The sequence below is a fragment of the Melopsittacus undulatus genome, chromosome 5 (assembly GCF_012275295.1).
Source record: "Melopsittacus undulatus isolate bMelUnd1 chromosome 5, bMelUnd1.mat.Z, whole genome shotgun sequence".
Lineage (NCBI taxonomy): Eukaryota > Metazoa > Chordata > Aves > Psittaciformes > Psittaculidae > Melopsittacus > Melopsittacus undulatus.
In genome coordinates, this window is record NC_047531.1 from 41,627,342 (window position 1) to 41,655,205 (window position 27,864).

The window sequence follows — 27,864 nt, forward strand, 5'->3', positions numbered from 1 at the left end:
TTAAACCATAAACATTCACTTTTTGTTTTTATTAAGAAAGCATGCACAAAAAATAAACTCGTGAGACCAAGCTCCTCTCTCCTGGCCACTGACACAAAGCACGGGGGGGCCTGCAGAGGGGGACTGGCACCGCACACCCTGCGGAGCTCCACATGCCTGCCCAGGGCCAAACCACGCACCAACACCACACGTTTATCTCAGGGCAGAGGAACGAGGCTGATTTGCACACTGACCGGCATGTATTTACATATGCAAATGAGGCACAACTTAATACGCGAATGAGGCGAATATGAAAATGAGGAGCACTTTATACGCAGAAGGAGCCATCACAGTTGGTTTCTCTTCCGGTGGGGTTTTCAGGCTTCCACAGTGCAGGCTCTCAGTAATACCCTCTGCAAAGCACTAACTGGCACCACCAGAAGTCATCTCTCCCAGTTGTCTCTGGTGCCACTTTCCACAGAAACCCATCACACATGCTTCCGAGCTGTATCATTCCCATCCTGAGGCAGCAGAGAGAATAGCTGACCCCACGCTGCAGTTGTCTGGGATTCCTCATTTCTCTTGGAAACACTCAATGATGAACTCCCCCCCCCAAACCACACTTAAAAAGGGAGAAAAAAAAAAACAACAAAAATGTCCACCCTCCCAATCCAGGGAGACTCTGTCCACTTCCTTGACAAAGATCCAATCGCTTTATCCCTACAGCAAATTTAAAAAGCAATGCTAGTTCCCCACCTTCCTGCAGCCAGAGTAGAGGTTATTACTCCCCTACCCCAGATCTGTCAAGTAGTCCTAATGTTTTATTTCTATCCTGGTTCCCTTCACTGGTGAACAGGGAATAAGGGCTGGAGGGAGGCTTTACAAAATATTAAGAAGAAACAAGAGGTTTGACAGAACGGAGCCAATACCAGCAAAAAGGGGAACAGAGGACACAGCTTTGGGGAGGAGGCATCTCAACACTCACTCCTGCTCCTGCACCTTTTCCACCTTCTTGATTCACAAGTGCTGACAAAACCTATCCTTTGGGATTTGCACTAGATTCCACAGTCTCCTCAGCTGAATTGCAAAGGGGTCTGACCCACCCTCCTCCATTGTATACTACACTCTTTGGCTGTTCATTTTAATAATCTACCCCACTTCATCCTCTCTTCTAATGCACCTCTTCGAAAAAATACTCGCGAGGGCTTCCCAGTTACTTGCCCAGAGGGTCCAGCCCCTTGCCCATCATCCTGTCATTCACCTCCACTCTGAGCAGCAGCTTACTCTTCCCACCACAGCCCATTCACAAAGTGGGAATCACCGATGAGAGCCCTGTTGCTGCTGGTACTCTCAAACCACAGGCAAGAGCAGTCTCCAAAGAAATCCGAGGGTTGGGGGATCAAACAACAACTGAACAAATACCGATGGGAGAAAACCTTCAAATTTGCATATGCAAGTAAGAGCCTCAATACTATTTTGGAGAAGGGCTTGAAGGGGTGGGGGGTGAAGTTAAAAGCTCTTGGGAATAGAATATGCTGAATCACATGTGACACCCCTGACTGCTTCTTTTACCTGGTGGGCTTGTAGGCTTCACCTGGAGACCGCAAAACACAGTGTAGAAAATAGGTCAGGATTCCCTTAAAATCTCCCTCAGTTGTCACAGATGGCACTTCATTCCAAAACCCAACTTCTCTGCTACATTCTCCTTCCTCCAAAGTCAGGTCAACCCTCCCAGCTCAGCTCTCCCTACCTCAGGGATTACCCTCTTTTTATACTTGGGAACTCTTCTTCTTTTCCTGCTGGTGCAAAAAAGTTCACAGAGCTAAGATCACCTCCCCAGTGTCCCTTTAGCCCCCAGACCTTTACAACATTTACGAAACAACAGAACTACAGGCTCCCAGGGTCCACTAGGCTCTCTCGCTCCAGTAGCCAATACAACAAATTCACCGGCCACCTTGAAGGGAAAGAGGGATTGTTAAACGCAAAATGACGGAGGCAGAGAAAGATGCACTCAAGGATTCAGCCTTCCAAGCTCTTTTCATGGCACCAAGGACCCATCTTTCCACCCTCCACAGGGCACCACACAACACGAAAGAGCCAATCTGATGCGTCCAAGGCCACCAGAGGAGGGGGAGGGCTGTGCTCAATTATTGGTAATAATAATAACAATAATAATAAACAAAAGAAGAAAAAGAAGATAAAACAGGACGCAAGGAAGGATTATCTTCGGCAGCATCTTGCGGTGGCTTCTCTGGCGGAGATAGAGAATATATATCTATATACAGGCAAGGCAGGGAGGCTGGGGAGGGTGGTGCTGGCACCAGTGACCCCATGTCTCCCTCCCCTCCCGCGTCCTTCACAGAGGACGGGCTATCAAGTCTGTAACTCGTTAGGTGATCAAGTCCCAGTCAAAATCATCGGGGATTTCCTCAGTGGCACCTGGAGGAGGCCCTGGAGGCCGAGGGACCAGATGGTGAGCTGCCCAAAAGCAACAGAAAAATAGAACAGAAAGGAAAGAGAGCAGTTAGAATTAAAAATGTCACACTTTTTTCACAGCGGGCCCTTGGGCAAAAGAAAGCATAAGAGATTTGGGCCTTCTCCTTTCCAACAGTTGAACAAGCAAGCACACTACTGGCATGATTTTCTCTGTCAGACAGCACTTACCAATATCTGTAGGTGGTCTATAAAATTCTCTGTAGCAGCTTCTACAGCGGTTAAGTTTTAGTCTCCTTAACCTTCCTTACAGCTTACTACTGCTGGACCACAAAGGACTTCATCAACAGAAGCTTCTTGTGTAAAGCTGAGGGCAAGGCTGAGCTAGACTATTTATATGAAGTGAAAGAAATCAGGCCACTGAAATCCTAAACCTTGCCAGAGCTATGGCAGAGCCCTAAATGGAGGGTCCCTTGTAATCCAACCTCCTTCTCTACCCTCAGTGCTCCATTTGATTAATAAGTGCTTTGGGAGAAATGCACAAAGGGCTTGGGAACCAGCTCTTTGATGTTCTCTGGTGTAATACATCTTAATCATAGAATCAGACTGGTTTGGGTTGGAAAGGACCTTAAGACTACCTAGTTCTAACCCTCTTGCCATAGGCAGGGACACCTCACACTAGACCATGTCACCCAAGGCTCCATCCAACCTGGCCTTGAACACTACCAGGGATGGAGCATTCATAACTTCTTTGGGCAGCCTGTGCCAATGCCTCACCAGCCTCACAGTAAAGAACTTCTTCATTGTATCTAACCTGAACTTCCCCTGTTTATGTTTGAACCCATCACCCTTTGACCTATCACTACATTCCCTGATGAAGAGTTCTTCTCCAGCATCCTCTGTAAGTCCTCTTCAGATACTGGAAGGCTGCTGTGAGGTCCCCACACATTCTTTTCTTCTCCAGTTTGAACAGCCCCAGCTTTCTCAGCCTGTTTTTGTATGGGAGGTGCTCCAGCCCTTGATCATGCTCATGGCCCCCTCTGAAGTTGCTCCAACAACTCCATGTCCTTCTTATATTGAGGACACCAGAACTACACACCCCTTACCTGTAATGTCACCCCTTACCTGGGCGATTATATCCTGGAGAGTCCTGGGTGGAAATCTGGTACATAGGAGATGGCCCGGAGAAGAGATGGGGGGGCTGGGGCTGGCCATAGGAGTTCACTGTGAAAGGAGTAAAAAAAAAAACCCCAAACCAAATCAACAAAACAAAAAAGAAAACCAAACAAAAAACCTACACACACACACACCCCAAACCCCAAATAAACTAAATTATCAGTGTTCTGGTCAGCTGTCTTGGCCCTGACTGGATGGCAGCTCAGCCACAGAGCAATTCACTCAGACCCACAGGGTACTGCAGGAGATGTTCAGCTCTTGGGTCCTAACTGCAAGCTATAGCTTGGTCAGAGATCTTGTTCTTTGGAGCCAGCAGAAGTTTCTCTACTATTGTAAAAGAAGAACATTTTCATGCAGAAGCACCACAAGCTGGCTCATATCATCCATTTAATTCTGTATTAGATGACGCACACCATCACAGTTCTATCAAGACCATAATATCTTCTGTGCTCTCCTCAGAATTCAGAGTGAATCCCCCTACTTCTTGTCCAGCCAGTATTTCCCCAGCAATGATGCAAGAGCTTTCTTCTTAACAGCTCCTACAGCTCTTGCCATCTGGAATACCAATCTCTTTACCTTGCCATTCCTTTCTATTAACTACAAAAGCCATCCCATCCCCTTCTTTTATGGGTTTACCTTTCAAATGTATTTCTACCTGGAGAGGTTGCATGTCAGTCTTAAGCATCGCACAGTAATGGCCTGCCTAGGCCACAGCCATAGGACATACTAATTCTTTAAAGCCAGAGAAGCTGAGTTGCTATGAACAGCTCTAACAGCTTAGCCCTGAGTTGCTCTCTGCTACTTTGCCTGGCAAAGCTGCAAGTAATTGAGGACACTCACAGAATTGGCCCTGCATTAAATGTCATTTTAGTCTCCCTCCTAATTACCTTGGTTCATGGACTGCTCCTGTTTGCCACTGTTTAGGGCACAAGAATCAGAGATTCGGGGGGGCTGCTGTGGGCCAACCAGATGAGGGAGCTGGCCAGTCTGGGTAAGGAAGTGATTAAGAGAGTCACATAGGTTAGCAATATGATGTTGATCCAGCGTCCAGTTCTTCCGCTCAGCCTGGCGCAGACTCTCCATCAGCTCTGCAGGGGAGAAAGGACAACGTCAAAGACAGTACTCAAAATGTGGACTTCTGTGCAGAGTTTCTGCCTTCTACCCCTAAATCCTACCTTCTCCCCATAAGCCCAACTTCACTGCTCTGAATCTGTCACCACTGTTGAGAGCTCCATATCTAGGAAGCTGTCTCACTGACTCAGGCAGAGATGGGAAGGGAAAAATCTGAGTTAGCTTTCTTGTGTTCTTGTATGAATTAATTGCCTCTGCCCCAAATTCCTGCAGTGTTCAAGAGTTTCAAGGTCTTTAACAAAACCCATGAAGTAGGACACCTCATTTTACACATAGAATTGTTGAGTCCCTGAGAAACCCATGGACTTGACACTGTTACATTGGAAAAAACCCGAAGATGTGGGCCCAGCACTCACATTCTGGACTACAGCCCCAGTCACTGAATCACTAGACCCAGTCATTAAGTCAACACTGACCTGAGAATTGGGAATGCTCAATGCTAGACCAGTTCAGCCGGTTTACCATCTTGAAGCTTTCCTTCAGGGAATCAATGTTAGAGCACCAATCAGGGGGAAATGCTGGAATGAAATGGGGAAAAGATTATTCCAATACAGACTGCCTCCTTCCCTTCACCCCTTAATAAAAATGATTGGCCCTTCTTCACCAAAGAGTCTGATGGTACAGTCACCTGCAACCCTTTTTCACTTGGAAGACTAGGGATGGTGCCTTTCATTTAGCCTCTGACTTTATTCTGCATCCCTGAACAGAATCCCAAACACAGTGTGGATGTATTCTCCTTCCAATCAGTAAGAAAGCATTTTACCTCTCAGATTTCAATCATCATTTGCTTCCATCCTTTTCCCCACATACAATTTAGGCACTATTTAGGGAAAGCTCACTTGTGGAATTTCTGTCTGGGGGCTCTTCACTGTTTCACTGCTCCCTTTTCCCTGAATGTTCTTTCCATTGCCCCTGACTCACCAAAGCCAGCACTGTTGATTGAAGCCTGTGACTGCTGCTGCTGGTGCTGATGTGGCTGCTGCTGTGGGTGGGAGTGTGGGTGATGTTGCTGATGCTGGTGGTAGCCTCCATGCTGCATTGGGGGTGGGTGCATGGACATCACTGGTTGAGGGCCATAACCTTCACCACCCTGCTGTTTTGCCCCTTGGGATGGGCAACCCTCTGGGGTTGGAGTGTGGAGTGGGGGAGCAGCACCCACTGATGAGGGGCCTTGCTGCTGCTGCTGCTGTTGGTACATGTAGTAGTTGTGGTTGGAAGGCTGCATGTCGCCAAGGAGAGAAGAGAAACCTGCCAAGTAAAAGAAGGGAACTTTAAGAGCCTCTGGGGTTAGACCTCTGCTTAAATTATGCATCTCCAATTTCACACTGCTCATCCTGCTATTTAGGAAGCTTTTGGAGCGCCCTCTACAGGCTGCTAACAACTATCACCTTGCACAGTTGCTCCAGGTTCTCTTCAAAAACAAAACGCTCTACAACAACGCCCCAGCAAGATTTAATCTTCTAGTACAAAGTTAGGAACTTAAATTCCTCTCTGGATTTTTCCTATATTTATCAAAGTAACCCGTGTTCTCTTGAGCCCGTGCTTCTCCCATTATATTGTGGAACCACCAGGGAAAAAGAAAAAAAAAATCACAGTAAAGGGCATTACATGCCACTAACGTGAGCTAACATTTCCTACTTTGAGTGCCCTTACTTGACCATTCACAAGCAAACATCAGTTTTTCACTAGATTTAAAATCAATCCTTAGAGCTTACTACTACTGTGATGGGGCAAAAGGATGAATACTGCCACCCTGATTCAAAATTCCCTCAAAACTCAAATTTTCCTAGGCTACCTTACAGCTGAAGACTTAAGGAGAGAAAACCTGACTGCTGCTAAATTTTACAAACAGAGGCACACACTGAGGCGAGGTTCTTCTCTGCATTTTTGTAGCTTGTCCATTCTACAGTACCACACACAACAAGCTTCTACTCCAAGTGCCAGCATGATGAAAGCAGTAAAAGTAATGTGTCTTTATTTCACTGAAGCTACAAGTCAAGAGGCTTCTAAAGCAGAAAACTGCCTGCACTGTGTGATGTCTGACAGCATAGGTAATAATGTATTCCTTTTTATACCACACTATAAGAGTGTTTAAAGGTGGGAACAGCAACTGTAGACTGTTCTTGTTTCCCATGGACGTCTGATCATATTCCTACTGTCATTCTGCCCTCTTGTGGCTGCTTCTGCAATCCCAGAAATGCAAGCTATGAATGGAGCTGTAGGAAATCTTCCGCAGTCTCAATCCACAAAGCTCAATTCTCCAAGGCTTTGAACAATACTAGCTTTAACACATCTGAGCACTGACAACTTTTCACTCTCCTTTTAGAGAAACTCCACATGGAACAATCCCCTTCCTCTCACAGTTTCTAGCCTGACACTGTGAGTACTTCTCCAACACGCTTTTCTCTAAGCTTCTGCCATTTTAGTATTTGCTTTTGTATCAATACAAGGTATTTTTAAATCATTATCCTCTTTATTCTGAGAGAATTAGAGGTAGCAATAGATAAAAGATATGCAGATTTCTTATCTGCTCCTGGCAGAACTAATTACAGCATGCCAAACAAGGAAAATCTGTTTGCACAGGCTCCTAAAAATGGGGAAAGATCTGAGAGATACCAAGGATAGATCGGTGGACAAGACTGTGTGGGCAGATACCTGCCCACCCCACATGACGCATATAGTTACTCACCATGCTGAGAGGAAGATGATTTCTCCAGCATAGATTTGTAGAGGTTTCGGAAGGACCAGCTAAGATCCTGGAAGTTGATCTCAGAGTAGGAGAACTTGAAGTCATGGTTGGCACTGTACAGTGGGGGTGGCACATCAGCCCCTTCACGGCCCTGCCCCCCAGCTACAGTAGAGGCAACATCCACAGGCCCTGCACCCTGCTAAGGAAGGTAGAAGGAAGGCCTTTAGAATGTACTACGATGTGTAAGCTGAGACAGGGATCTGGAGACTAGATACAGGTGAACACGCAATGATATCCCGTATTCACTTAGCTCATCTCCCAACGAATCTTCCAAATGCCATTTGACTAGAGAAAAATCAACCACCTCCCTCCCCCTGCAGCACACTGGCTTCAGCCTTTCCTTCAGCTATCTCATACCATTATGCCTTTACCCTTATCCCCATCCAGCCCTTGTCAAAATTTACTTCCTCCTTAATTTTCCGTCTGCAATTTCAGCTTCTTCCCTTGCTTTTGTTTTTGCCTCTGTATCACAATTTTCATGATTCCCTCTATTCTTACCATTCTGCTTTTCTATTCATGTTATTCTCATCCTCTCTTCCTATCCTTATAAGGCTTCTATCCTTTGTGATGCTCACCTGACTATAGTTGGCAATGGAGGTGTTGCTCTGGAGTGACAGCTGAGGGGTGGCCTCAGGTGGCAAAGAGGCTTCTGTGCTGACTGGAACAGCCCCTCGGGGGCTTTTACTCGCCTCTTGCTCTGGGGAGTCTTGTGGGATCTGTGGATGGGGAAGGAAGTGAAAAGGAAAGGAGCAGAAATCAAAAACAGATGGAGAAATGAAACTGCAGATAGGAAGCCAGCTCCCCCACTGCAGAAGTTCATGGCTTAGAAGGAGGACTGGGCCATAATCACTGAAGAGTCAGGATAAAGGACTTCAAACAAGCTTAAACTTTACTGAACAGCAGTAACAACAGCTAATCAGAAGGACATACATGCTAGTTCATTCTGTCCTAGGCTTTGTCTCCCCTTCTGTACACCCTGCCCCAAAATGATAACATAGTTCAGTGCTGAAAGGACTACTGGAACAAGAAAGGAATTCTCCCTCCTGCTGCATGCTGTCTGCAAAAAACAACACTCACGTCATCATCTGGAGGATGCCGCCTCTTGCGAGATATATCTGGACACGTATCTATTGTCCAGTAGGAGCCCTGGAAAGAAAATCCATTGGTGAATGTATGATTAAATGAGAAAACATCCTGAAGCAGAAGGTTACTGACTTAAAGAATGCAGCAATGAATAACATTAGGACCACAAGGCCCATCAGACAAGAGAGATTTGCATGCTAGAAAGAGATTAATTTCTTGCACTGGTTTGTACTGAATAGTGAGGTATGATGCTACTGGTGGAAGGCAGAATGCTCTACACTTCCATCACTTTGAGACAGGACACCAAGAAGACAAAAGAAGGCTAAGGGGATCTAACCACTGTCTTCAACTGTGTAAGGAGATTATAAAGAACACAGAATCAAACTCTTCTCAAAAATGCATAGCACAAGAATAAAAGGCAACAAACACAAGTTACAGCAAGGGAAATTACAGTCGGGTATAAAGAAAAAGTTCTTCACAATGGTGTGGTGCAGCACTGGAGCATGCACCCAGCTATGGTATCCCCATCCCTGGAGATATTAAATACTCAGTGGGGACCTCAATAACCCCATTTAATTGTTCCTTTGTGGGATGGGGATGCGTGTCGACCTCCAGAGGTCCCTTTCAACATAAAACAGTCTGTAATTATATCTGTTGTTTTCTGAGTAAGTGTAAAGAGAACTCTAGAGTATTATTTAGCTCACTTTGGCCTCTAATTGAAATCTGAGGAATCAGTGACAAGCACAGAACAGGTTTTCATTACAAACCCAGCCCTACATGCCAATGAACACCTGCAGACATGTACACTGAAGTCAGTTAGGATTTCCCAGAATAAGCTGTATAATCAATGGTATTTTTGAGCAGTCATCTTCAAAGATACACTACTTCCATTTACGGATGCCAACTGAACACCACGTAGTCCTTTAAATATAACCTGAAGTAAAAGGCCTGAGGAAGTGGCCCTTTCTGGTAACTATAGGATGGTGGGGAGGAAAAAAAATAAAAACCTTTCCCTCTAAATACACAGCTTCTTGTCCCTACTTTCTTCTGCTTGTTTGGTTTTGGGGTTTGTTTGCTTTTTTTCTTGACAGTAATATCTGCATGCCAAGATGCCAAGTCTTGGTTTTGCTAGCAATTCCCCTTTACAATCTATATATACTGACAGAGCATTACTAGTTCTTACTTGGCCATCAAATTCCTAAATTCTTGAGTTTTACTTGTACATCATTTCTACAGATTTGAACTATTTTATGGTGATTTTTCCCCCCCAACACAAAACATTTTGCAGCCTAAATAGGTAGTAGTTCTGCTCTCACTTCCATGGATCTTGTCTCCATGAAACCCATAAATTTACATCATAGTCCTGCCATTCACCAGCAGCCACTACAGACTTTTGTAATAGAACAGAGTAGACTAGACCCACATTTTACACATAAAGATCAAGAAAAAACAAAACTAATAAAGTACATTCAACCCCATTTTTCCCTTCTTCCACTATCTTTAAAGTTAACTGAAGATAACAGGTAGGAAAAATACTTGCTAAAACTGTTAAGGCCCCTTTACAAGTTCCCTTTAAGTGAATGCCAAAGCACTGCAGTAAATCTTACTACTGCTTCCATTTCTGCCTACACCTTAGGTTTCAAATTCCAAGCATGAGTTAGAAAGGGCAAGCCTAGCTTATTCCCTGCAGTTTTAAACTGCTTGCCTAGGAGCATGCAGATTTCTTACCTTCCCAGGATCATCTCTTGGTCGAGGCACCTTCCGGAAACATTTATTCAGAGAGAGGTTGTGACGAATAGAGTTCTGAGGAGACAGTAAGAGAGACAGGTAAGTGCTGTAAAAAAAACATACAGCTTTCTGAGTATGACTGGGAGCAGGTACAGAAAATAGAAGGATGCTGCAGACTCAAAAGCCAAAGCTCACTACATATGCCCAGAACGGAGCACAACAGAATCCATGTAAAGGAAAAGGATGGATTAGGATGAATATGAGGCTGACCCATGCATACATCTACAGAAGGTGCAGTGAAAATAGTATCAGTGTGATGCAGAGGTTGGTAGTGATGTAGGTTTTGGGGAAGGGCGGTGGTGGTTTTGTTTTCCTTGGTTGTCGGTGGTGGGGTTTTGCACACTCCTTCTTAGAGGCCATGACATATATACAACAAAATTCTTGGAGAAAACAAGAACTTCTGGCTCTGCATTTCTCCAGTTGGTCAACTTAGTTTCACATCCGTCTTTATATTTTGCTCAATGAGGATAGTTTGCACAGAATTAAGAAAATAATTCTTGTAATTAGACAAAAAGGGTACCTCAGCAATGCAAGCCCTCACCTTCCAACCAATACCAGCATTTTTGTAATAGGGAAAGTTGTCACAGATCCAACGGTAGATCTCACTAAGTGTCATCTTCTTGGCAGGTGATGAGTTGATGGCATATGTAATCAATGTGGCATAGCTGTAACGTGGCTTCCCATCTTGGTGCACTGCAGCCTCATCCTTACTCAGGGTGGCATTGGGATCAGTTGGTGAGCCTGGGGGACATTTTCGGGCAGTCCCTGGAGGTCCTGCTTGTGAAGAACCCCCTAATTTTTCTATAGTAGCCCTTAAAGTAAGCTGTGGGAGCCAGTCTATAGAAGTGAGGCTGCTTTCCAGGTCAGAGGCCATGATGCTGGAAGCAGGAGTATCTGTAAGGGGAAAAGAAAGAAAAGAGAAAGGAACCCCTGAGATATAAACAAGGTAAATCTTAAGAACAGAAGCATCCATTTGCATTCCTCCTCTGCTTTTCCCCCTATCACAAATACCGGTGTGAAGATAATCCCACTTAATACACCTTATTCTCAGCCAGAAAGAATCATCCAAAACCAATTACAACCATGTCTCTGGGAGGACCATCCTTGTTCTCAGCAGCTGGGACAATGCTGGTGGTAACACTGATAGAACAGTCTCAGCCAGAGCATCCCAACTGTTCCCAGATAAAGAACTAAGATCTCCTCAAAGGACATGGAGCCTTTTCAGCAGCTATATCACACTCACTCTTTTACCATGCAAGTGATATAACCTTGGGACCCTTCATCACAAGGACTACCTATAATCCAGTAGGTTTACTGTGTCAGGTAAGAGGAAAATCATAGCTAAAAGGGAATACTCCTTCATGCCATATACAAAACCACAATTTAATTAGATCATCTGGAAACTCAGGATTGTGACTATCTTAATTTGGAGATAAATTAATTTCTATCTAAGGCCTAGCCTCTCTTTTTGCCTTAGGTGACATAATGAATCCTACTCCTTAGAGCTAGGATTACATATCATTTTAAAACACCAAGATCATGCATAATACTATATATAGATAATTACATCTACCATGTTGAGGTGGAACAGACTATATTAAGCTCATAAGAGTTAAAGCTTTGCCTACCATAACCTATTTTTCCTAAACATACATATAAATTTATCTCAATTCACAATACAACAGGCAAGTATTTTCCCCTATCTGAGACACAATAAAAACTTACTTGCCCGAAGTCACATAACAAGTTTGCCACAGGGTATAAACAGACTCTGGATCTTTCCTCATAAATATTATATATTTCCCCTTATAAAACACACCTGTCCAACATGGCTAGCACTTGCACTCAGGGTTTTCTACTTACTAATTATTTTATATGAAGAAAATATTTAGCAGCATGAACTTGTATGAACTTGCACACTTCGTATGCTGTCTTTTGTAGTAGTCAAGGCAGGAGAGAGATCACTCTTACTCATCACTATACCAGGAGCAATCCCTTGAAGTCTGGACTGAGGTAGCTAAGTTTCCATGGCCACAACCTGCACTCCTCTGCATTTATCCTTTGCACAACAAGAAGAATCATGTCTTGAAGGGCTGCAAGTTCTGCATCTTTCATTTTGAAATTAGTCTTTGTAGAGGATTAGGTGATACTTTGAGCATGCTAGTGCATACAAAAGGTAAATACACAAACATACACTTACTTACATACACACTCATGTAACAAATGAAACACAGAAAGAGAGAACTGTCAGACATGAACACACTCTGCTTAGGAAAGATTCATCAGCAGACACCTCCCACCAAGTGCATCACTCAGAGGAGCGGATCAGATGAGACAGGGAGACACTCATCTGCATGAATACCAATTAGGTACTCATTCTAAAAATAGGTATTTGACAATAACAGTGTGGATGCACAGATCCAGAGACAGATGCACCCAGCATTTTGACACAGAAGCTCCCGTTCTTCCCCCACAACCATATGCATTATATGTTGCACTTCTGCACTTAAGTGCTCTTGCAAAACAAAAGTGCACAAGAATCTACACTCCAACACATTTGTCTGCACTAAACCTTTAATTTTCATGCACATGCTAATCACACCTCTTAGGGCTCAAACCACAACAAAATCCCATCTCCCAACTGCCACAAGCAGTGGCTCCAAAGCCCTGGGCTCAGAAAACACCTACTAACTGCACAGCTAACATTATACTTCACATTCATGTGCACGCGCAGTCTGAGAAATAAAATTGCAGCACTACAGTATCTATAGTGAGTGGAAACATTTTTCTGTCTGTGGAAGAAAGGAAAAGCCCAACTGCTACTAACTTACCTATCTACTCATCTGCCACACTTATCACATATGACAGTGATGACTACTTGGCACACACCTAACTAGACCATCAGAGCTGAAAAAGGCTTTCCATTATCCTCAAGTCAGTGCTTATTGAATATAATTGCTCTTTTTGGCTAAACTGATCTAGTCTCAAATATTTTAAATTAAAAAAGAAAACAGCAAGCAGCACTACTCCTTCTTGACTTACACAAGGGAAAAGCACCAATGTCTTTTTATCTAGTGGGGGATAGACAGACCACTGAGGTATCCATGTCACTGAAACACAGTTACATTTGCATGGTAGGTTTACAGGTACAGTCCTCACTGCAAGTAATAGTCTGGGAAAAAACAAACATGAAGTAAATATCAGTTGAATGCTTAATTCTGTGAGTGCCTCATATAAATTTTAATTTCCACAGTGCAATCAGAGAACAAATTACTGCTGCTTATCATATGCATGTTGAAACTATAATGAAATATCACTGCGCTAACAATACAAATCCAAAGTAAACTAAATACAAGTCTCACCCCCCCTTTTTTAACACAAACACAGAAATCAAGACTATAGGTTATAAAAGCCTATGTCACATTGAGATACCAATTTGAAATACCAGAAAATCAAGCCGCAGACGAAAGCACTGCAGTTTGCACAGAGCTTCAGATTTGCCCAGGTTATGTCACTAGAGCTTTTGGGATGATTTGCCATGCAGTGAAATGTAATGTCAATAAACAACACACCCATTGTCAAATACACAAAATTCTGTGTATTTGTGTAAAATAACTTGTCAGGGAGGCAAGCAAGGTTAGAACTGGGTCATATTACACCCATATTAAGCAGCTGAGCATTCTCATTCCCTGCTTTATAAAAATCTTCAATGACAAAACTCCAAAATCTTAAATAAAAAAATCCTGTCTATATACATGCACAGATCACCCAGTACTGAAACAACTACTTTTCAGTAAAAAACAGCAGGTCTTTAAGAACATATAAGCTAGTCAGCAATTTAGGACAGAAAATGAAGAGTCGGACACAATAGGAGTCATATGGGAAATTTTTTTCCAAGCTTGTACTTCATCATGATACTGGATTTCTAAGTCTGTATCCTGGCAATATGGGATCTTGTAATAATCAGGCACAGTCAAACCTTAGGTAAGGTAGCACTTCCAGAACACTATCAACAGAAGGGTTTGAGTTGGAAAGAACCTTAATACTGCCTAGTTCCAACCTCTCTGCCATGGGCAGGGGGACCTCACACCGGACCATGTTGCCCAAGGCTCTGTCCAACCTGGCCTTGAACATCGCCAGGGATGGAGCATTCACCACTTCTCAGTACAAAAACGATTTGGTGTAATTAGCTATTAAATTATTTGAAATAATACCTACTCTAACAGTAATGCTTGCTAGACTTCAGGATGTGTATCTCATTCACCTGATCCAAGCAGCACACTTGATACTACTTAATGATATGATAGAATGAGACCACAGCCAAACCAGAACAACTCATGAGTCTTCCAACTTTCCCTTCCCAGTTTATTGCCTGGCAAATCTTCTTTCAAACTCTTCTCTTATGATCCTTCTCAACAAAGAAGAAAAAAAAAAAACCAACAAAAAACCCAAACCACTAATGACTAACAAACATACTGAACTGAAATCAAGGGTGTTTAAGAAAAATCCTACCACATTAGCAAGCCAAAATTAACTTTGAAGAAGTAAAAAGAAACTCAAAGACCAGAATTCATAACCTCCCACTTTACATGGTAAGTGGTATCTGTATATGTACTTGGCTGACTTTAAAAGCCAAGCATACGGTAGCCAAGTCATAATGACCATCAACAGCTGGAAATTGACTAGAGAGTCTTCTCAAGCACTAACTAGTTCCAGTACAACCCCAAGTCAAGACAGGTCAGAGAGATGCAAAAATGACAGCTGAGCACATACCCAAAACTATAATTAGATGGATGACAATCTGTCTGATTCATAAGAAAAATATATAAAATAAAATCCTAGCATCGAACACCTTTTAATAACCACTAATTCACTTGGGACTAGTAATACTTCACTACAATGTTCCAGGAAAGCTACTGCCTTACTTTGAATATCTGCAAGTAGCAAATCAAACCTCAGGCTGAGAATGCAAGCCAGCCTTGTGCCTATGAGCCAGTACTATCCCTGCAGCAGGACTGAAGAAATCTGTACTTTGCCTGCCCTACTATTCTGCAAACGCTTGCTCTAAGCCAGTCAAATCTTATCCAAGGTCACTGCTACTTACGTATCAGGACTGAAAAATGTATGAAATGTGGGAAACAGCACTCTGAGGGTCATTCTGAATGCAGTTAATAAACATTTATAGCTTGAAACATTCTCTAAGGCTGAACTCAAAAGCTGGCCAGTCATAATCAGTTATGACTAAAGTAGAGAGTCATACAATGAATGAAATAACACTGTGCACAGCCTACAGAAGATGCCTGTTCTAGAATAAATCTGTACATTTACTTTTCTATATTTACTTTCACTGTTGCTTTATTTGCTCCTATTCCAACCCAATGAAACACTACTGGCAAACATTCAAAGGAGACTCAAACTTTGAGAAGGAAGAAATGTGCAACAGGCTACTAAGCAGTGAGAGGCATTGCTGTAGAACACTATAAAAATAAGGCCACTTCTACTTAGGTGCCTGAATCCAGTGATCTAACAATACAGAACCAATACACTCAGAGATACACCTAGCTTCTGCAGTATTTAACAAACCAAACACCTCAAACTCAAACTGGCAAAAAAACACCATTTGACTGTAACCTTCCAGAAGGAGAAAGGTGAACATGATGCCAATTAGAAGAAAATGCCTCAAATAGTAAGGAAGTAAAACATAAGCATACCACATGCATAGAGAAATGGACAGCCTCTACTTTGATGGAAAAAGGTAATGTTGACATACATGTGTAAATTACACATGCAAGAAACCTGTATTCTTATACCAATACAGAGAGAGGGAAAGAATTAATTTGCTAACTCTGGCAGGAAGAGACATTTGCCATTTTAAGACATACGCTTTCCCTCATAAATAAGATGTGAAATAAGAGGGCAGGAACAAAACACTCATATCTTCTCCAAGCAAACATTCTCACTGAGAAATATTAGTTTCATGTAAGAAAACAGAAAAAAAGGATACTGATTACATGCATAGCCTGAAATAGTTATGCATCACTTTGGAAACTACTTGTGAGAAGCCTTCAGGAAATGTTTATGTTTCTGGAATCAAACACAGAAGGAAGACAGAAGCTGCTGGATATTGTTCATAAAATGAAACTTAACCTGGAAGGAGTGGTAGGTGTCACATCAGTGTATCAGCAAACCAAAAGAAAAGCACTGCAGTTTCAAAGTACACTTGTGTCTGCAGTGCCACATGAAAGGAAGGAAAACAGTCCCTGGGGCAAACATGTAAGAGAAATCATACCCTACAGCCACGGTTCCCTTCTTTGGGAGTAAGCAGAAAAACCTTTCCCCAGTACACTACAGGTTTGCAGATGTGGCAACAGGGGGCACACAATTCTTGCTAGTCACTAACCACAAAGGAAAAAAGAATTCAACCAAAGGAAGTTACTGTCACCTAAGAGCACACAATGTGGTATCACCTATATGAATACAAACTGTCACAATCTGTGCCTAGCTATGTCACACTGGTCTGACTATACCCCTGCTCAAAATTACCTGGTGTGCAAGACAATGTCTTTGAATGGTCAATGCTATGTTGTGTAAAAGAACACAAGTGGTACTTCAATTATGGCACCCTGAACTGGAAATTTGTTACAAGATACACCATAACTCACTAAAATGATACTGAAAAAAAATCAGTTAGAGGAAGATGAAAACTTTCAGACCATGCACAGCTTAATATAGATCACTGGACTACTTCTTTTATTATAGTTAAGTTGGTATACAGCTATGGTTTTCCTCTAACAAGCAGATCTCAGCAACAAGGCTCATAGAAGTCTCAGGGAAAAACAAATTTATTTTTGTAATAGTTACTAATAACATAAATATCACAACAGTATATTTTAACTTAGGAGCTTTTGATTCCCTCCATTTTGTGAAAGGTGCATGAGCAGCATATAATTTTTTTGTTTGAATTTAGTGAATGAAGAGAACTGACTATGCATGTATACTTGGTACTAACGAAGGATGAAGTCTTGTGGGGCCTATAAAGTCACCAAAACCCCCATGTTGGAAGTGTGTCAGGAGCCAATTCCAAACGCAATTATGTCCTAGTTTTGTATGAAACTACTGACAAAATGGTATCATTTACAAAACCTGACCTGCTTATTTAAACTTATTAACAGATGGCATTACAGACAAAGTCTTAAATATGCTCATGTCAAGGGAGACAGCATCTTTACAGACATAAAAGGCTATGATTAAGCACAGCTAGTCCCTCGCCAGATTTTAATAAGACCAACTAATCGAGTATTTTTGTTGTCTGCTATGTAAGCATGCAGCAAAAATGCAGGGACAAATCCTACACAAACATTGCAAAGACCCCTCAGACAGCCTGAAAATAGTGTTCAAAGTTCAGATTAGTTTGCTTATTAACGGTCTAAGTGTATGTGGGGAATACGTAACACCTGTTGAAACAGCAAATGATACTGAAAATACTGGTATGGCTAAAATACTTTTGAGCATCATTTTCTTTATAATAAGATTACTATAAAAGATTTATTATAATAATAAGCCAAATGTCCCATGACAACCCTCCCAATAACAGATTTGTAATAAGAAGTAAACCAAGCACTTTGAAGAAGCACAATGAAAATACATCACTACAGCAGGAAAGTCTCTACAGCATCCCTACATCCTCAGTACCACTATATAATATTTTACCATTGGAAGTAGGAACTCCAATTTTAAACATATGCCAAGGCAGACAAGAGAAATCTTCAGCATATTCTTTAAGAACATTAACAGAACAATTACTCTTACACTGAGAAAAGCATCAGGTACTGGTTTTGGAATAATTCAAATTTATGAGCACATATCTGGAACAAAATTCTCCCATGGAAACCAGGAAGTCTGCAGGACAGAAAATGTATCCAAGATAAGTTATTTCCCCCAGCTCTTTGGGAGCACCGAGGTTGAAGAGAAAGGCTGCAATTTTAATAGCCTGTCAGAATCAGATCCAGTAGGTAAGCCTTCAGTACAGAATATGCAAACACTGAGACTATACCCAGACAGTCTCTGAAATTAGGTTAAACATCAGAAGTAGATCAGTATACAGAATACCTTGCTCAGAAGATCTTCACATCATTGCAAAGATTGGTACAGAAACCCAGGTTAAAATAATACCAAAGATTGGTACAGAAACCCAGGTTAAAATATGTACTTATACATTAAAACTGTATTATTTTTCCTATTTAAAAAACGGGTCTATCAGGGGAAAATGACAGCTAACCTTGCAGTTTAATAATAGTAATACTACAAAGCTTCTATGTAAAAGAGCTCCACGGGCTAAATGAATGCCAGCCAGGCATAGTGAAAATGAAAATCTGACTGCAAGTGGTCAAAACCTGTTCAACAAAGGCCGAACCACTGAAAACAGATTAGTCAATATCAACTCTGCAATAGCTGCTGAAAGGAGCCACAACCCATTCTGTCCCACTTGTGGAAATGGGTATCAAGCACCAACAAAACCTATGTACTGAATTAATAGAAAATAAGGAAATTTGTATCAAGTCCAGATTAGCCCCATGTGGCCAAAACGTACATACAGTACATACTGCCAGAGTTAAAATTACCAAAGCACTGCAGAAACGCTTGTTAAAGAGGAGTCTGGAAGCAACACAGCTGAAATTGAAGTTGGATAATGATCAGAAGACTTAAGTAATACTGTGTGAAGTTCATAAATTAGGTCTCAATCACTGTTTTAACACAATCCCTTTTCACTATTCTGTTAGTTGATATTCTGAACTAAACAGAATGAACTGTCTTCCAGGAGACAAACACCTGACAATCCCTAGCCAGGCTCACAACTTGTAAATGTCTGTACCAAGCTTGAAAGTCTAGAGGATTCAGAACCACAATAGCAAGAACACACCCCTGTTAACAGCTTCGTCTGTCTTAAAACACTACTATTGCTACTTGGCTTTCTGCATCCTACTCCTAAAACGCTCCATTTTGTGTATCATCCTGAAACTAAATCTTCTGTTCATTTCCTTAAAGATACTGAAAGAAGATAATTTCTTTCACGCCACTTGCCAACTTGCAACTGCAAATAAATATTATTCCACTTTAACCCTTATCTTTCTAGTCTTTGAGATGTTGTGTCTTCGCTTATGATAATTTTTAGTTACTTTAGTCATCATAGAATCATAGAATAGTTGGGGTTGGAAAGAACCTTAAGATCATCTAGCTCCAACCCCCCTGCCATGGGCAGGAACAATCATCCTTCTTTACAACAGAAGTTAGGGAGAGGAAGGTACATGTAATATGACAACTATCTCTGAGTTAATTAGACCTTTCAAATTATTTTAAAACATGAAAAGAAGTGGTTTCCAGTATGTCTGGCCTCTACTGGCTGGCAATTTTTCTATATGTATCAAGGTATGAGTCAGCTGAAGATAAATGTGAAGAGATGCTCATGCAAGAAATGGAAAAGCATGATGTCGTGCTTGTGTTGCTGGCAAAGGACAAAACAATAAGACACAGCAACAAATAGGGCAGAAATATAAATGTGAAGACCCCTTAGAGTGAGTACAAGAAGCTGAAAGCTTGTGTGGTGGATGATAGCCAAAGAACAGGCTTGTCAAGGAGGCAGCAACATGTTGGTAAAACATGCCAGGAGCATAGCTTCATAACTGTGTTTTTAAGAAGAGAAGAAGGTAACACAGTTGTGAGAGGCCAGCAAGAACAACTATCAGTAAACAAGATGGTAAATGAAGGAGAAAGCATAAGGGTTACCCAAAGAGACTAAGAAAGAAACTGGAGATTCAGGCCATGAATCTGGATAAGTCACCCCTATCCTGTATACGAAGAGCAAGATGAGTGCATGAAACCACATGTTCTAGCCCCAACTGCGGACACTCACAGAGGAAAGCAGGGAACAAAGGGAAATCTCAAAGGAGCTTTCTGGAGTTCCATCTTGGCCTCAGCAGTCTAAAACTTGCAGCAAATTATTCAAAAAAGCTGTTAAGGTAGTATGCCAAGTTGCATAACTGAATGTCACTGGCATGAAGGAGGTAAAGAAACAAGAAGATACCAGAGGTGGGGCTTTGTATCTAATTTAAAAAGAAAAAAAAAATAATGGAGGAAGGTAAATAAATTAGTGCAGAAGCTACTGAATTACTAGAACAGTAGGAGGGAAACCAGGGAAATACTGACACATAAGTCAAAGGAGGACAAGACTGGGCATGATCAAGTGTCAAAAACAGCAGGGGAGCCAAGAAGGATGAAGATGGAATAGAGACCTTGAGACCTGGCCAAGAAAAGGTCATTAGAGAACTTAGGAGAAGCTTCAAGGGAGTTAAAATATCTATATTTAAGTCAACTTAAAAAACAGTTCTAGGCTGCAGACAGGTACAGGATCTTCCAGTTTTAGAGTCATAGGTCCTTCAATGAAACAAAAATTAACCCAGGCATCACGTGTTTATTGTTTCTTAATGCCACAAGAAGTGGCATACCGAGGTTTTGAGTTCAGTATCACACTGTAATTAAGGTAATCAACAGCAGAAAAGAACAGCCAGCCTTTACAAAGAGTTTTCATCCTTACACATTGTAGCCCTTAAAAAGGATCAATACCCTATTTCAGGATAAATGGGAAGCCATGCATGGAGAAACATGAAGCCCAAGGTCAGACAGCAAAGGAGTAGGGGAACCATGCAGAGAACACAGGTCTCAAATCCCAGAACCATTCTCTACTTTCAAAGCTTGTCTGCTTTGTTCAGATAGAGATGAAGGGAATTTCAGAGGTAACTATTTTAGCAGCTTATTTTTCTCTGCAAATTTCTGATGGGGCAGAAGAATTGCTTTATTTTTACTCAACAATAGGGTTTTTTGGGGAAAATAAGAATTCAGAAACTTTACTCATTTAATTTGTGACCACAAAGAGTTCAGATCCCTCCCCAATTATTCAGATTTGAACTTTTGAACTTTTAACAGTAATTACATATTTCTGCTATAACCAGCCACAGTCTTTATATAGCAGAGAGCATAAACAAAATTTGAATTGCTAATTGTAAAAACAAAAAAGTAAATATTTTTTTCCTCGAGGTATAAAAGCTGTCACTCGTCATCTCTCCCTCATTACTCAGTCTCTCTTAAACATAAAAAACCCACACATTCCCTGATTTCTTGACTTCACATCAAATAAATTGACCAGTTAGAAAGATGAGAAATGAGGCACTGGGCCTTGCACTAGTTGTTCACCCCAATTCTCAAAACCAAGATCCTGAAGTGCTGGAAGGACTAGAGAATGTCATACAAGGGACTTTCATTCTAACCAACTAAAATCCAGCTGTTCCTGAGGAAGGGAAGAGGGCAGGGGAAAAAGCATGGTGAGAGAATGAATGACAAAAGTGCCATTCCCCAGCTTAGCAGAACTGGGTATTTCAGAGGAACAAAATTCTATTTATTATAAAGTGGAAAAAAGAACAGGTTTCTTGATGTAACCTCAGACAAAAAAATCCTCTGTATGTCCACAAGCATGTAATCTAATGAAAGCCAAACCAAGAACAGGTCAAAATCCAGGTGTGAAAGTGTGGCCTGTAAGATTTAGTAAGAAAGGATTCATGTCAGTGGAGAATCCTAGAGAGGAGATGAGGGATGCATGCTTGATGAAGAGAGAAGCAGCGTTTTAAGCTTATAGGACCACAGGACAGCATGCCAAAGGGACAGCACGGAAAACGAGATGCAAACAGCAGTACAGAGAGAGCTGGGAGGAGGAGTGGGATGTAGGAGGAAATGAGAGTGAAGAAGTAGGCGGGGTGGAAATATGCTGGGCCTTAAAGGTGCAGGAGAGGAACTTGGCTGTGATACGATGCTAGGAAGCCCAGGACAGGGTTCAGGAAAGGGTTCATAAAGGACAGGAACCAGGAAAAATCTGTGACACCAACTCCGAAGTTCATAACAGGAGTAGAGGATGGGGCAGGTCAAAGACAGAAGGATAAAACAAAAGTCTAGACCAAATCTTTGCAAAGCACCACAGACACAACATTAAATGCTGTGAGGTCTCTGAATACTGAAACATTCCCAATATTCCGCATTTTCATTTCAAACTTAAAATGAAAATTTGCCTTAATTGTGAAAACATACTGCAGCATGCTTGCTCGCCATAACACACATACACAGATTTCCTTTAAAAGTCAAAAGATGAGCAGACAGAAATGTGTTATAGGTTTTTAAGCTCATACATTCCTTAGAAGGAATAAGAAAACAAAAACAGCAGAATACATAGCAAGCAGCAATAGTGACTCCTACCAAGATGATAAACATTTGGGGGTTGAACATATCAACTGGATATTTTTGCTAAAGTAACACAATGTGCAAGAGACAGCAATACAGAGATTTAAATGCTTCAAGCCTCAGAGTTAACACCACTGGGGAGTTCAAAAACTTTAGAGATACTATTTTTGGCTGTCCATTAATCTAGGCACTGCTCATCTTTTCAAACTTGTCCTACAGACAAAAAATGCTAGAACCAATGTATTTTAAAGTTTCAATTCTGAAGGAGCATCACTCAGTAACAGATTCTGTAAATGGACTACCACAAAACACAGAGGGCTCTTTGTGAAAGTTGCTGGTTACAATTCTACCCAAGGTTGGGAGAGGCAAATGGAAAAATTAGTCCAAACATATTTCATCTTTTGGTTGCTAATGACTGAGATGTAATTCCTGACAGCTGTGTGAAACGAGATAATCAGCTCAGTCCTGCTCTTGAGGGACAGCTGTCCATATCACAGTTGCCATTAACCATACCTCCTTTCTGCTACTGGAAGGAAAGGGCCAAAGATCCAAACTGTGATACAGACTGAGTCATCCACTATTAAGAAAGTCAGCTGAAGTTTAGGGGAGGAGGTAGCAAGCGAAGATACCTCGATCTCTCCATTAAGAAAAAACTTCTTCAGCCACCAGCATTTAAATCCATTTTTGTAGGGGAAACATAATAAAATAAATAATAATAATAATAATACAACCCAAAGAAAACCCTTCAAAAACTACAGTAGTCACAATCCTGTCTCGGACTGGGGAATTATGTCCAACCTCAAACTGTTTATTGTATTTCATTCCAACTTTTCTGAATCCTCATTCTAGCCTAGAAACTTGCCTAAAGAACCAGATTCAAAGAAAAAAAATCCAAGAACTTACAGAATGCATACTTAAACATTAATATAACCTCATGATCCTGCAGTAACATAATCCTTTTCCTATAACTCTCCAGACCTTCTCATTTCATTTCACTTAATTGCTTGACCTGAAAAACACCACACTCACAGTTCTCAGATGGGAGCAGGGTGCCCACAGAACAGGATGAGAGTGCTTCAACTTAAAAAGTCAACTTTTGGAAGCATGCATGTCCAAATTTAAATTTACAAACCCATATATGTGTCTTTACTTCAATGTTTAAGGCTTCATTGCTTCTGTTGAAGTCAGCTCTACATTCATGGGCATTTAGAAGAATTTATTATTTACTGAGGTACCCAAATGTAGTTTTTTAAAGTCTAATTTTAGGTGTTCAGGTTTAATATGCTTAATGTAAATGCTTAAAGATATAACACTTTCATTTAAATGTGTCTATTGAGTACCTTGCACTTTTATGAAGACAAATAAAACTCTTCTTTTTTCTTGTGTGGATACTTTTGTATAAAATGAATGGTGCAGAACAGCTGCAGTATTCCACTTCAGAGGAAACTGCATTTTCACCTGTGATAAATATTTGATGAAAATATCATGATCACACTAAAGACCTATGCTGTCTAAAAATTATTCACCTCCTTCAATTTATCAGTTTGTCCTAGCTTTTGTATTGCTGTGTTTTAGACTATGAGATCATCAGAACAGAGATCATCTTAATTTTGTGGTCCGAGTCAGCACCAACTGCCCTGTCAGCAATTAACAAATAACAATCACTCTACAGCACATGACTTCCAACCTTATGTGTCTGTCATGAACACAAAGATCAGGCAGCTAATACAAAAATCTTACTCTTAATCATTAATAATGAAGAAAAACAAAACAAAACCAAACCAACCCATTTAATATATAGAAAGATACTTGTTGTGGGAGAGCAGAATTTTGTAAGGCTGGCATAAATATTCGGTGAAGTGCCCTGGCATCCACCAGAGCCAAAAGCACTTGAAAAATGTCAAGTCATTACTGTGAGGAAGGGGGACATAACAAGGTAAATTAACCTCAGAAGTATAAAAAGTCAGTTCCCCCCTTGAACGTACAAAGGCCAATATACCTCAGTTATCTCTTCCCTTGTGCTAGATAACACAGCTGTACTCAAAAACAGGCTGATTGCATAACTGTAGGGCAACAGGTAGGAGGGCATCTAACAGTACCCCCAGAACATATGTACACTTCATGTTTCAGCCTACCCCCAGAGAAAGGCACCTTCTGAAGCTATGGATAACTGTCAAAATTCTCTGCCAAAATGGGGAATCACTTTGGCATCTTTTGTATGATCTTGCTAGCAAATTACACCAAGGAGTTCCTTATCCAGGGACTCCCTATTAACCATTGTGCTCCCAACTGGATTCCAGAAGGGTTCCTGTCCTGGTCAAGTACCCTTTGATCTTGTATTTCCTCACTGCTATCTCACTGGACAGCAGAAACAGGAATATGTCAGGTGAGATATCCTTAGGCATGATTCTTCAGCTACAGGAATATGCTTTGGCTTCATCTGAGATGAAGTCCCCCTAGGACCTGATTTCTCAAGAAATCACTACATCAATGTGAGAATACTCATTTGTGATTGGAAATTAACTGCCTCATTTACAAAAAGCAGCCAGCTTGGCTCAGTAGCATTAGAATTAACATTTCTAGCCCCTGAACACAGCATAAAACACAGATGAAGACTAATGGCAATGGAATGGCTTCTTCTGTCTTTAAGAGCAGCTTCCACCAGCACTGTCACGATTTTCATACCCAGGCCCCTGGACACCACAGAACCCAGTCTCAAGGGCACTCTTTCCAGAATTCATCCCACAACCCTTACATACATTAAGGCACACATCTCAGAGTACTAGCACTGAAACCTGAATGTTCAGCCCCCAAGCACAGTGAGGTCGACATCACAAAAGGATTTTATTCCCACAGTAATGAGCATAGTAGGACCCACATGGAGAACTGACACTCCAACCCCATGAGTGCATCCTTGGACAGTAGCATTAGAAATCACTGCTTCTGCCTCCTCAAAGCCTTTTGGCTAGGATTATCCTTTTCAATGACCCCTAAATGACAGAAATTAATTTCACATTGGTGATAACGGCTGAGTCTAGTATGAATACACCAGTGAAAGAAAGTAAAATGCAAAGAGCAAAGAGGTTTTTTACAGTCAAATAGGGCTAAGGTCTCATGTAAGCTAAACAGTAAGGGAAAGAATCAGGTCAATTTCATATAGCATATAAGGGAGCTAAATGAGAGAAATGAAGAAAGGCACACAGAAAAAAAGAAGCCTGGGGAGAGGTTCAGAAACGAGAGAAAAGATTAAAAGGAAAGCAGATACAGTGAGAAGAGATATGGAAAACGAGAAAGCAAAGATACAAAGAATGTTAGGAATAGAGAGGTGATATAATGTGGTCACTCACTCTGGCAGATTTTCTGGTGGGAGGTGGATTATCTTCAGTGCTGGTTTCTGCAGTGCTGCCCTTCACGCTCCTTCTCCGAGACCCATCCTCAGAGCATTGCTGTCAGCTATTCCAGGAGCTTCTTCAAGAAATATTTTGAGGGCGAAGGGATGGTGGATGAAATCAGGATCTTCAGTATTAAAACAATCTGTTCAGGATTGTCAGTCCCCTAAACCTGCTGGTTTTATCCCAGGATGGAGATCTTCTCTCCCCTCTGGCAGCTAACTGCTAAAGCAGTGTTCCCTGGAAGACAGGCTTTTCACTGATTCTCAGATTATCTGAGATCAGTTTTTCCAATGTCCCTACCTGTAAACCTCTTTCCTCCTTTCTCTAGGTGCACCTTGTCCTTTAAGTGTGGACAGATCTGTTTCTCTGGGAAAAAAAAATAAATCTTGCTATCTCCGTGGATATTACTAGCAAAATCTGCTTTTTCTTTCCCTGGAATTGGGAGGTGTGTTTTCTCTCCTTGCACAGGATATTTGAAAAAAACTCTCTTGGGATTAGAGGATGAGGGATCTTCCTTGGGATGGAGGAGGATGAGGTCAGTATTGGAAATTACCTTTATCTCCAGTGGTTAACAGCAACTGGAAAAGGGAAGAAGAGTATCTAAATCTGCCTCTGCTTTCTCTCCCCTGATTTGCTTTTTCTGTTGCCTGCTAAGCAGATATAAATAATCAAAATTAATAGGTAGTATCAGGAGCTCCTGCTTATTTCTGTCTTGGGGACTGCCTCTCTTGGGCATAAGGGGTTTCTTCCGTGAAGGCTGCCCTGTTACTAGTTGGTCTGGGAAACGGCTATCTCCTCCTCTGCTTGGGGGAAGAATTTCCTCCGTAGCAGGGGTAGTAGGTGGTAAGGGTTATTTTCAAAACCCTCAGGAACTGGGGTCCGAGAACACCTCTCCACAAAACAGATATTGAGGGAGCTCCAGCAGGCGCTATTCCACAGAGAGGAAGAGCAGACCCGATTCTAGTTAGTTACGAGAGCTTAGTGCCAAGGACCTCTGCCCACCCTTGAGTCGTTAGTGGGGATGGGGGCAAGTGTTAAGCTCCCCACCAGCTGCAGGGAAGGGGGGTGGCAGGAGGGTGCGCCCCGGCCTGCCAGCGAGGCGGGGCCGGCGAGGGGCCGCCGGGGTGTCCCCCGCCGCCGTGAGCCTAACGGGGTGTCCCTTCACGGCTGCGGATGGGGCGGGGGCGGTGGGTAGGGTCTCTCCCCCACCCCTGCAGGTTATGGGGGTGTCCCCCCACCCCGGCTGCCCGGAGATTGTCCCTGGCTTCCCCCCAGGCCCTAGCTCCTCTTGCCCGGGCCCGGCTACCACGGGAGGCCGCGACAGCTCGCGGGGATGAGCGGCCGCCTCCGCCACCTTCTGCCGGGCCTCGGCTTCGTCCCGGGGGGTCTCCCCGGGTTCCGGTGCGAGGGACCCCAACCGAGCAGCGCTGAATCTCTCCAGGCCCCGCCGCTCCCGCTCCTGGCTGCAGCTCCACTGCAGGCCCCGGCTCCTCCCCGGCCTCCGCCCCGCCTCCCCCGGCTCCCCCCCTGCCGCGGCCGCCCCCGCCTCCCCGGGTTAAGGAGGCGCCGGTCTGAAGCCCTCCGGCTGCCCAGCAGGGGCCGCGCCCTTCTACCCGCTGGAAGTGAACGTCAGGTTCTCGGAGGGCCTGGCAGCCCGTCGGCACCAGCCGGGAGCAAGGCTTTCCCCGGGCTCCCTTGCTCCTACCTCTGCTCGGGGCTCGAATCACCCCGAAGATGGCCGCCTCTCGCCGCCCCCCAGTTGGCAGCGGCAGTTGTTGGGCTACCCCTGCAGTAGCCGCTCACCCAGTCATCTCCTCCGGCCCACTGTAGCTCCCGAACGGCTGCTTGGGT

General features: G+C 42.6%; 1 protein-coding gene across 1 annotated transcript; it reads right to left on the bottom strand.

Moving 5' to 3' along the window:
• FOXJ2 (forkhead box J2) lies at nucleotides 1–27,486 on the bottom strand. The gene is made up of 11 exons (XM_005150240.4): nucleotides 25,969–27,486; nucleotides 10,881–11,233; nucleotides 10,280–10,354; nucleotides 8,546–8,614; nucleotides 8,044–8,184; nucleotides 7,409–7,607; nucleotides 5,641–5,967; nucleotides 5,136–5,237; nucleotides 4,476–4,676; nucleotides 3,538–3,636; nucleotides 1–2,457 (listed from the first exon to the last, which is right to left on the bottom strand). The coding sequence occupies exons 2-11, from the start codon at nucleotides 11,211–11,213 to the stop codon at nucleotides 2,369–2,371; spliced, it is 1,635 nt and encodes a 544-aa protein (XP_005150297.1). The 5' UTR covers nucleotides 11,214–11,233; nucleotides 25,969–27,486; the 3' UTR covers nucleotides 1–2,368.
• Nucleotides 27,487–27,864: the final 378 nt, after the last annotated feature.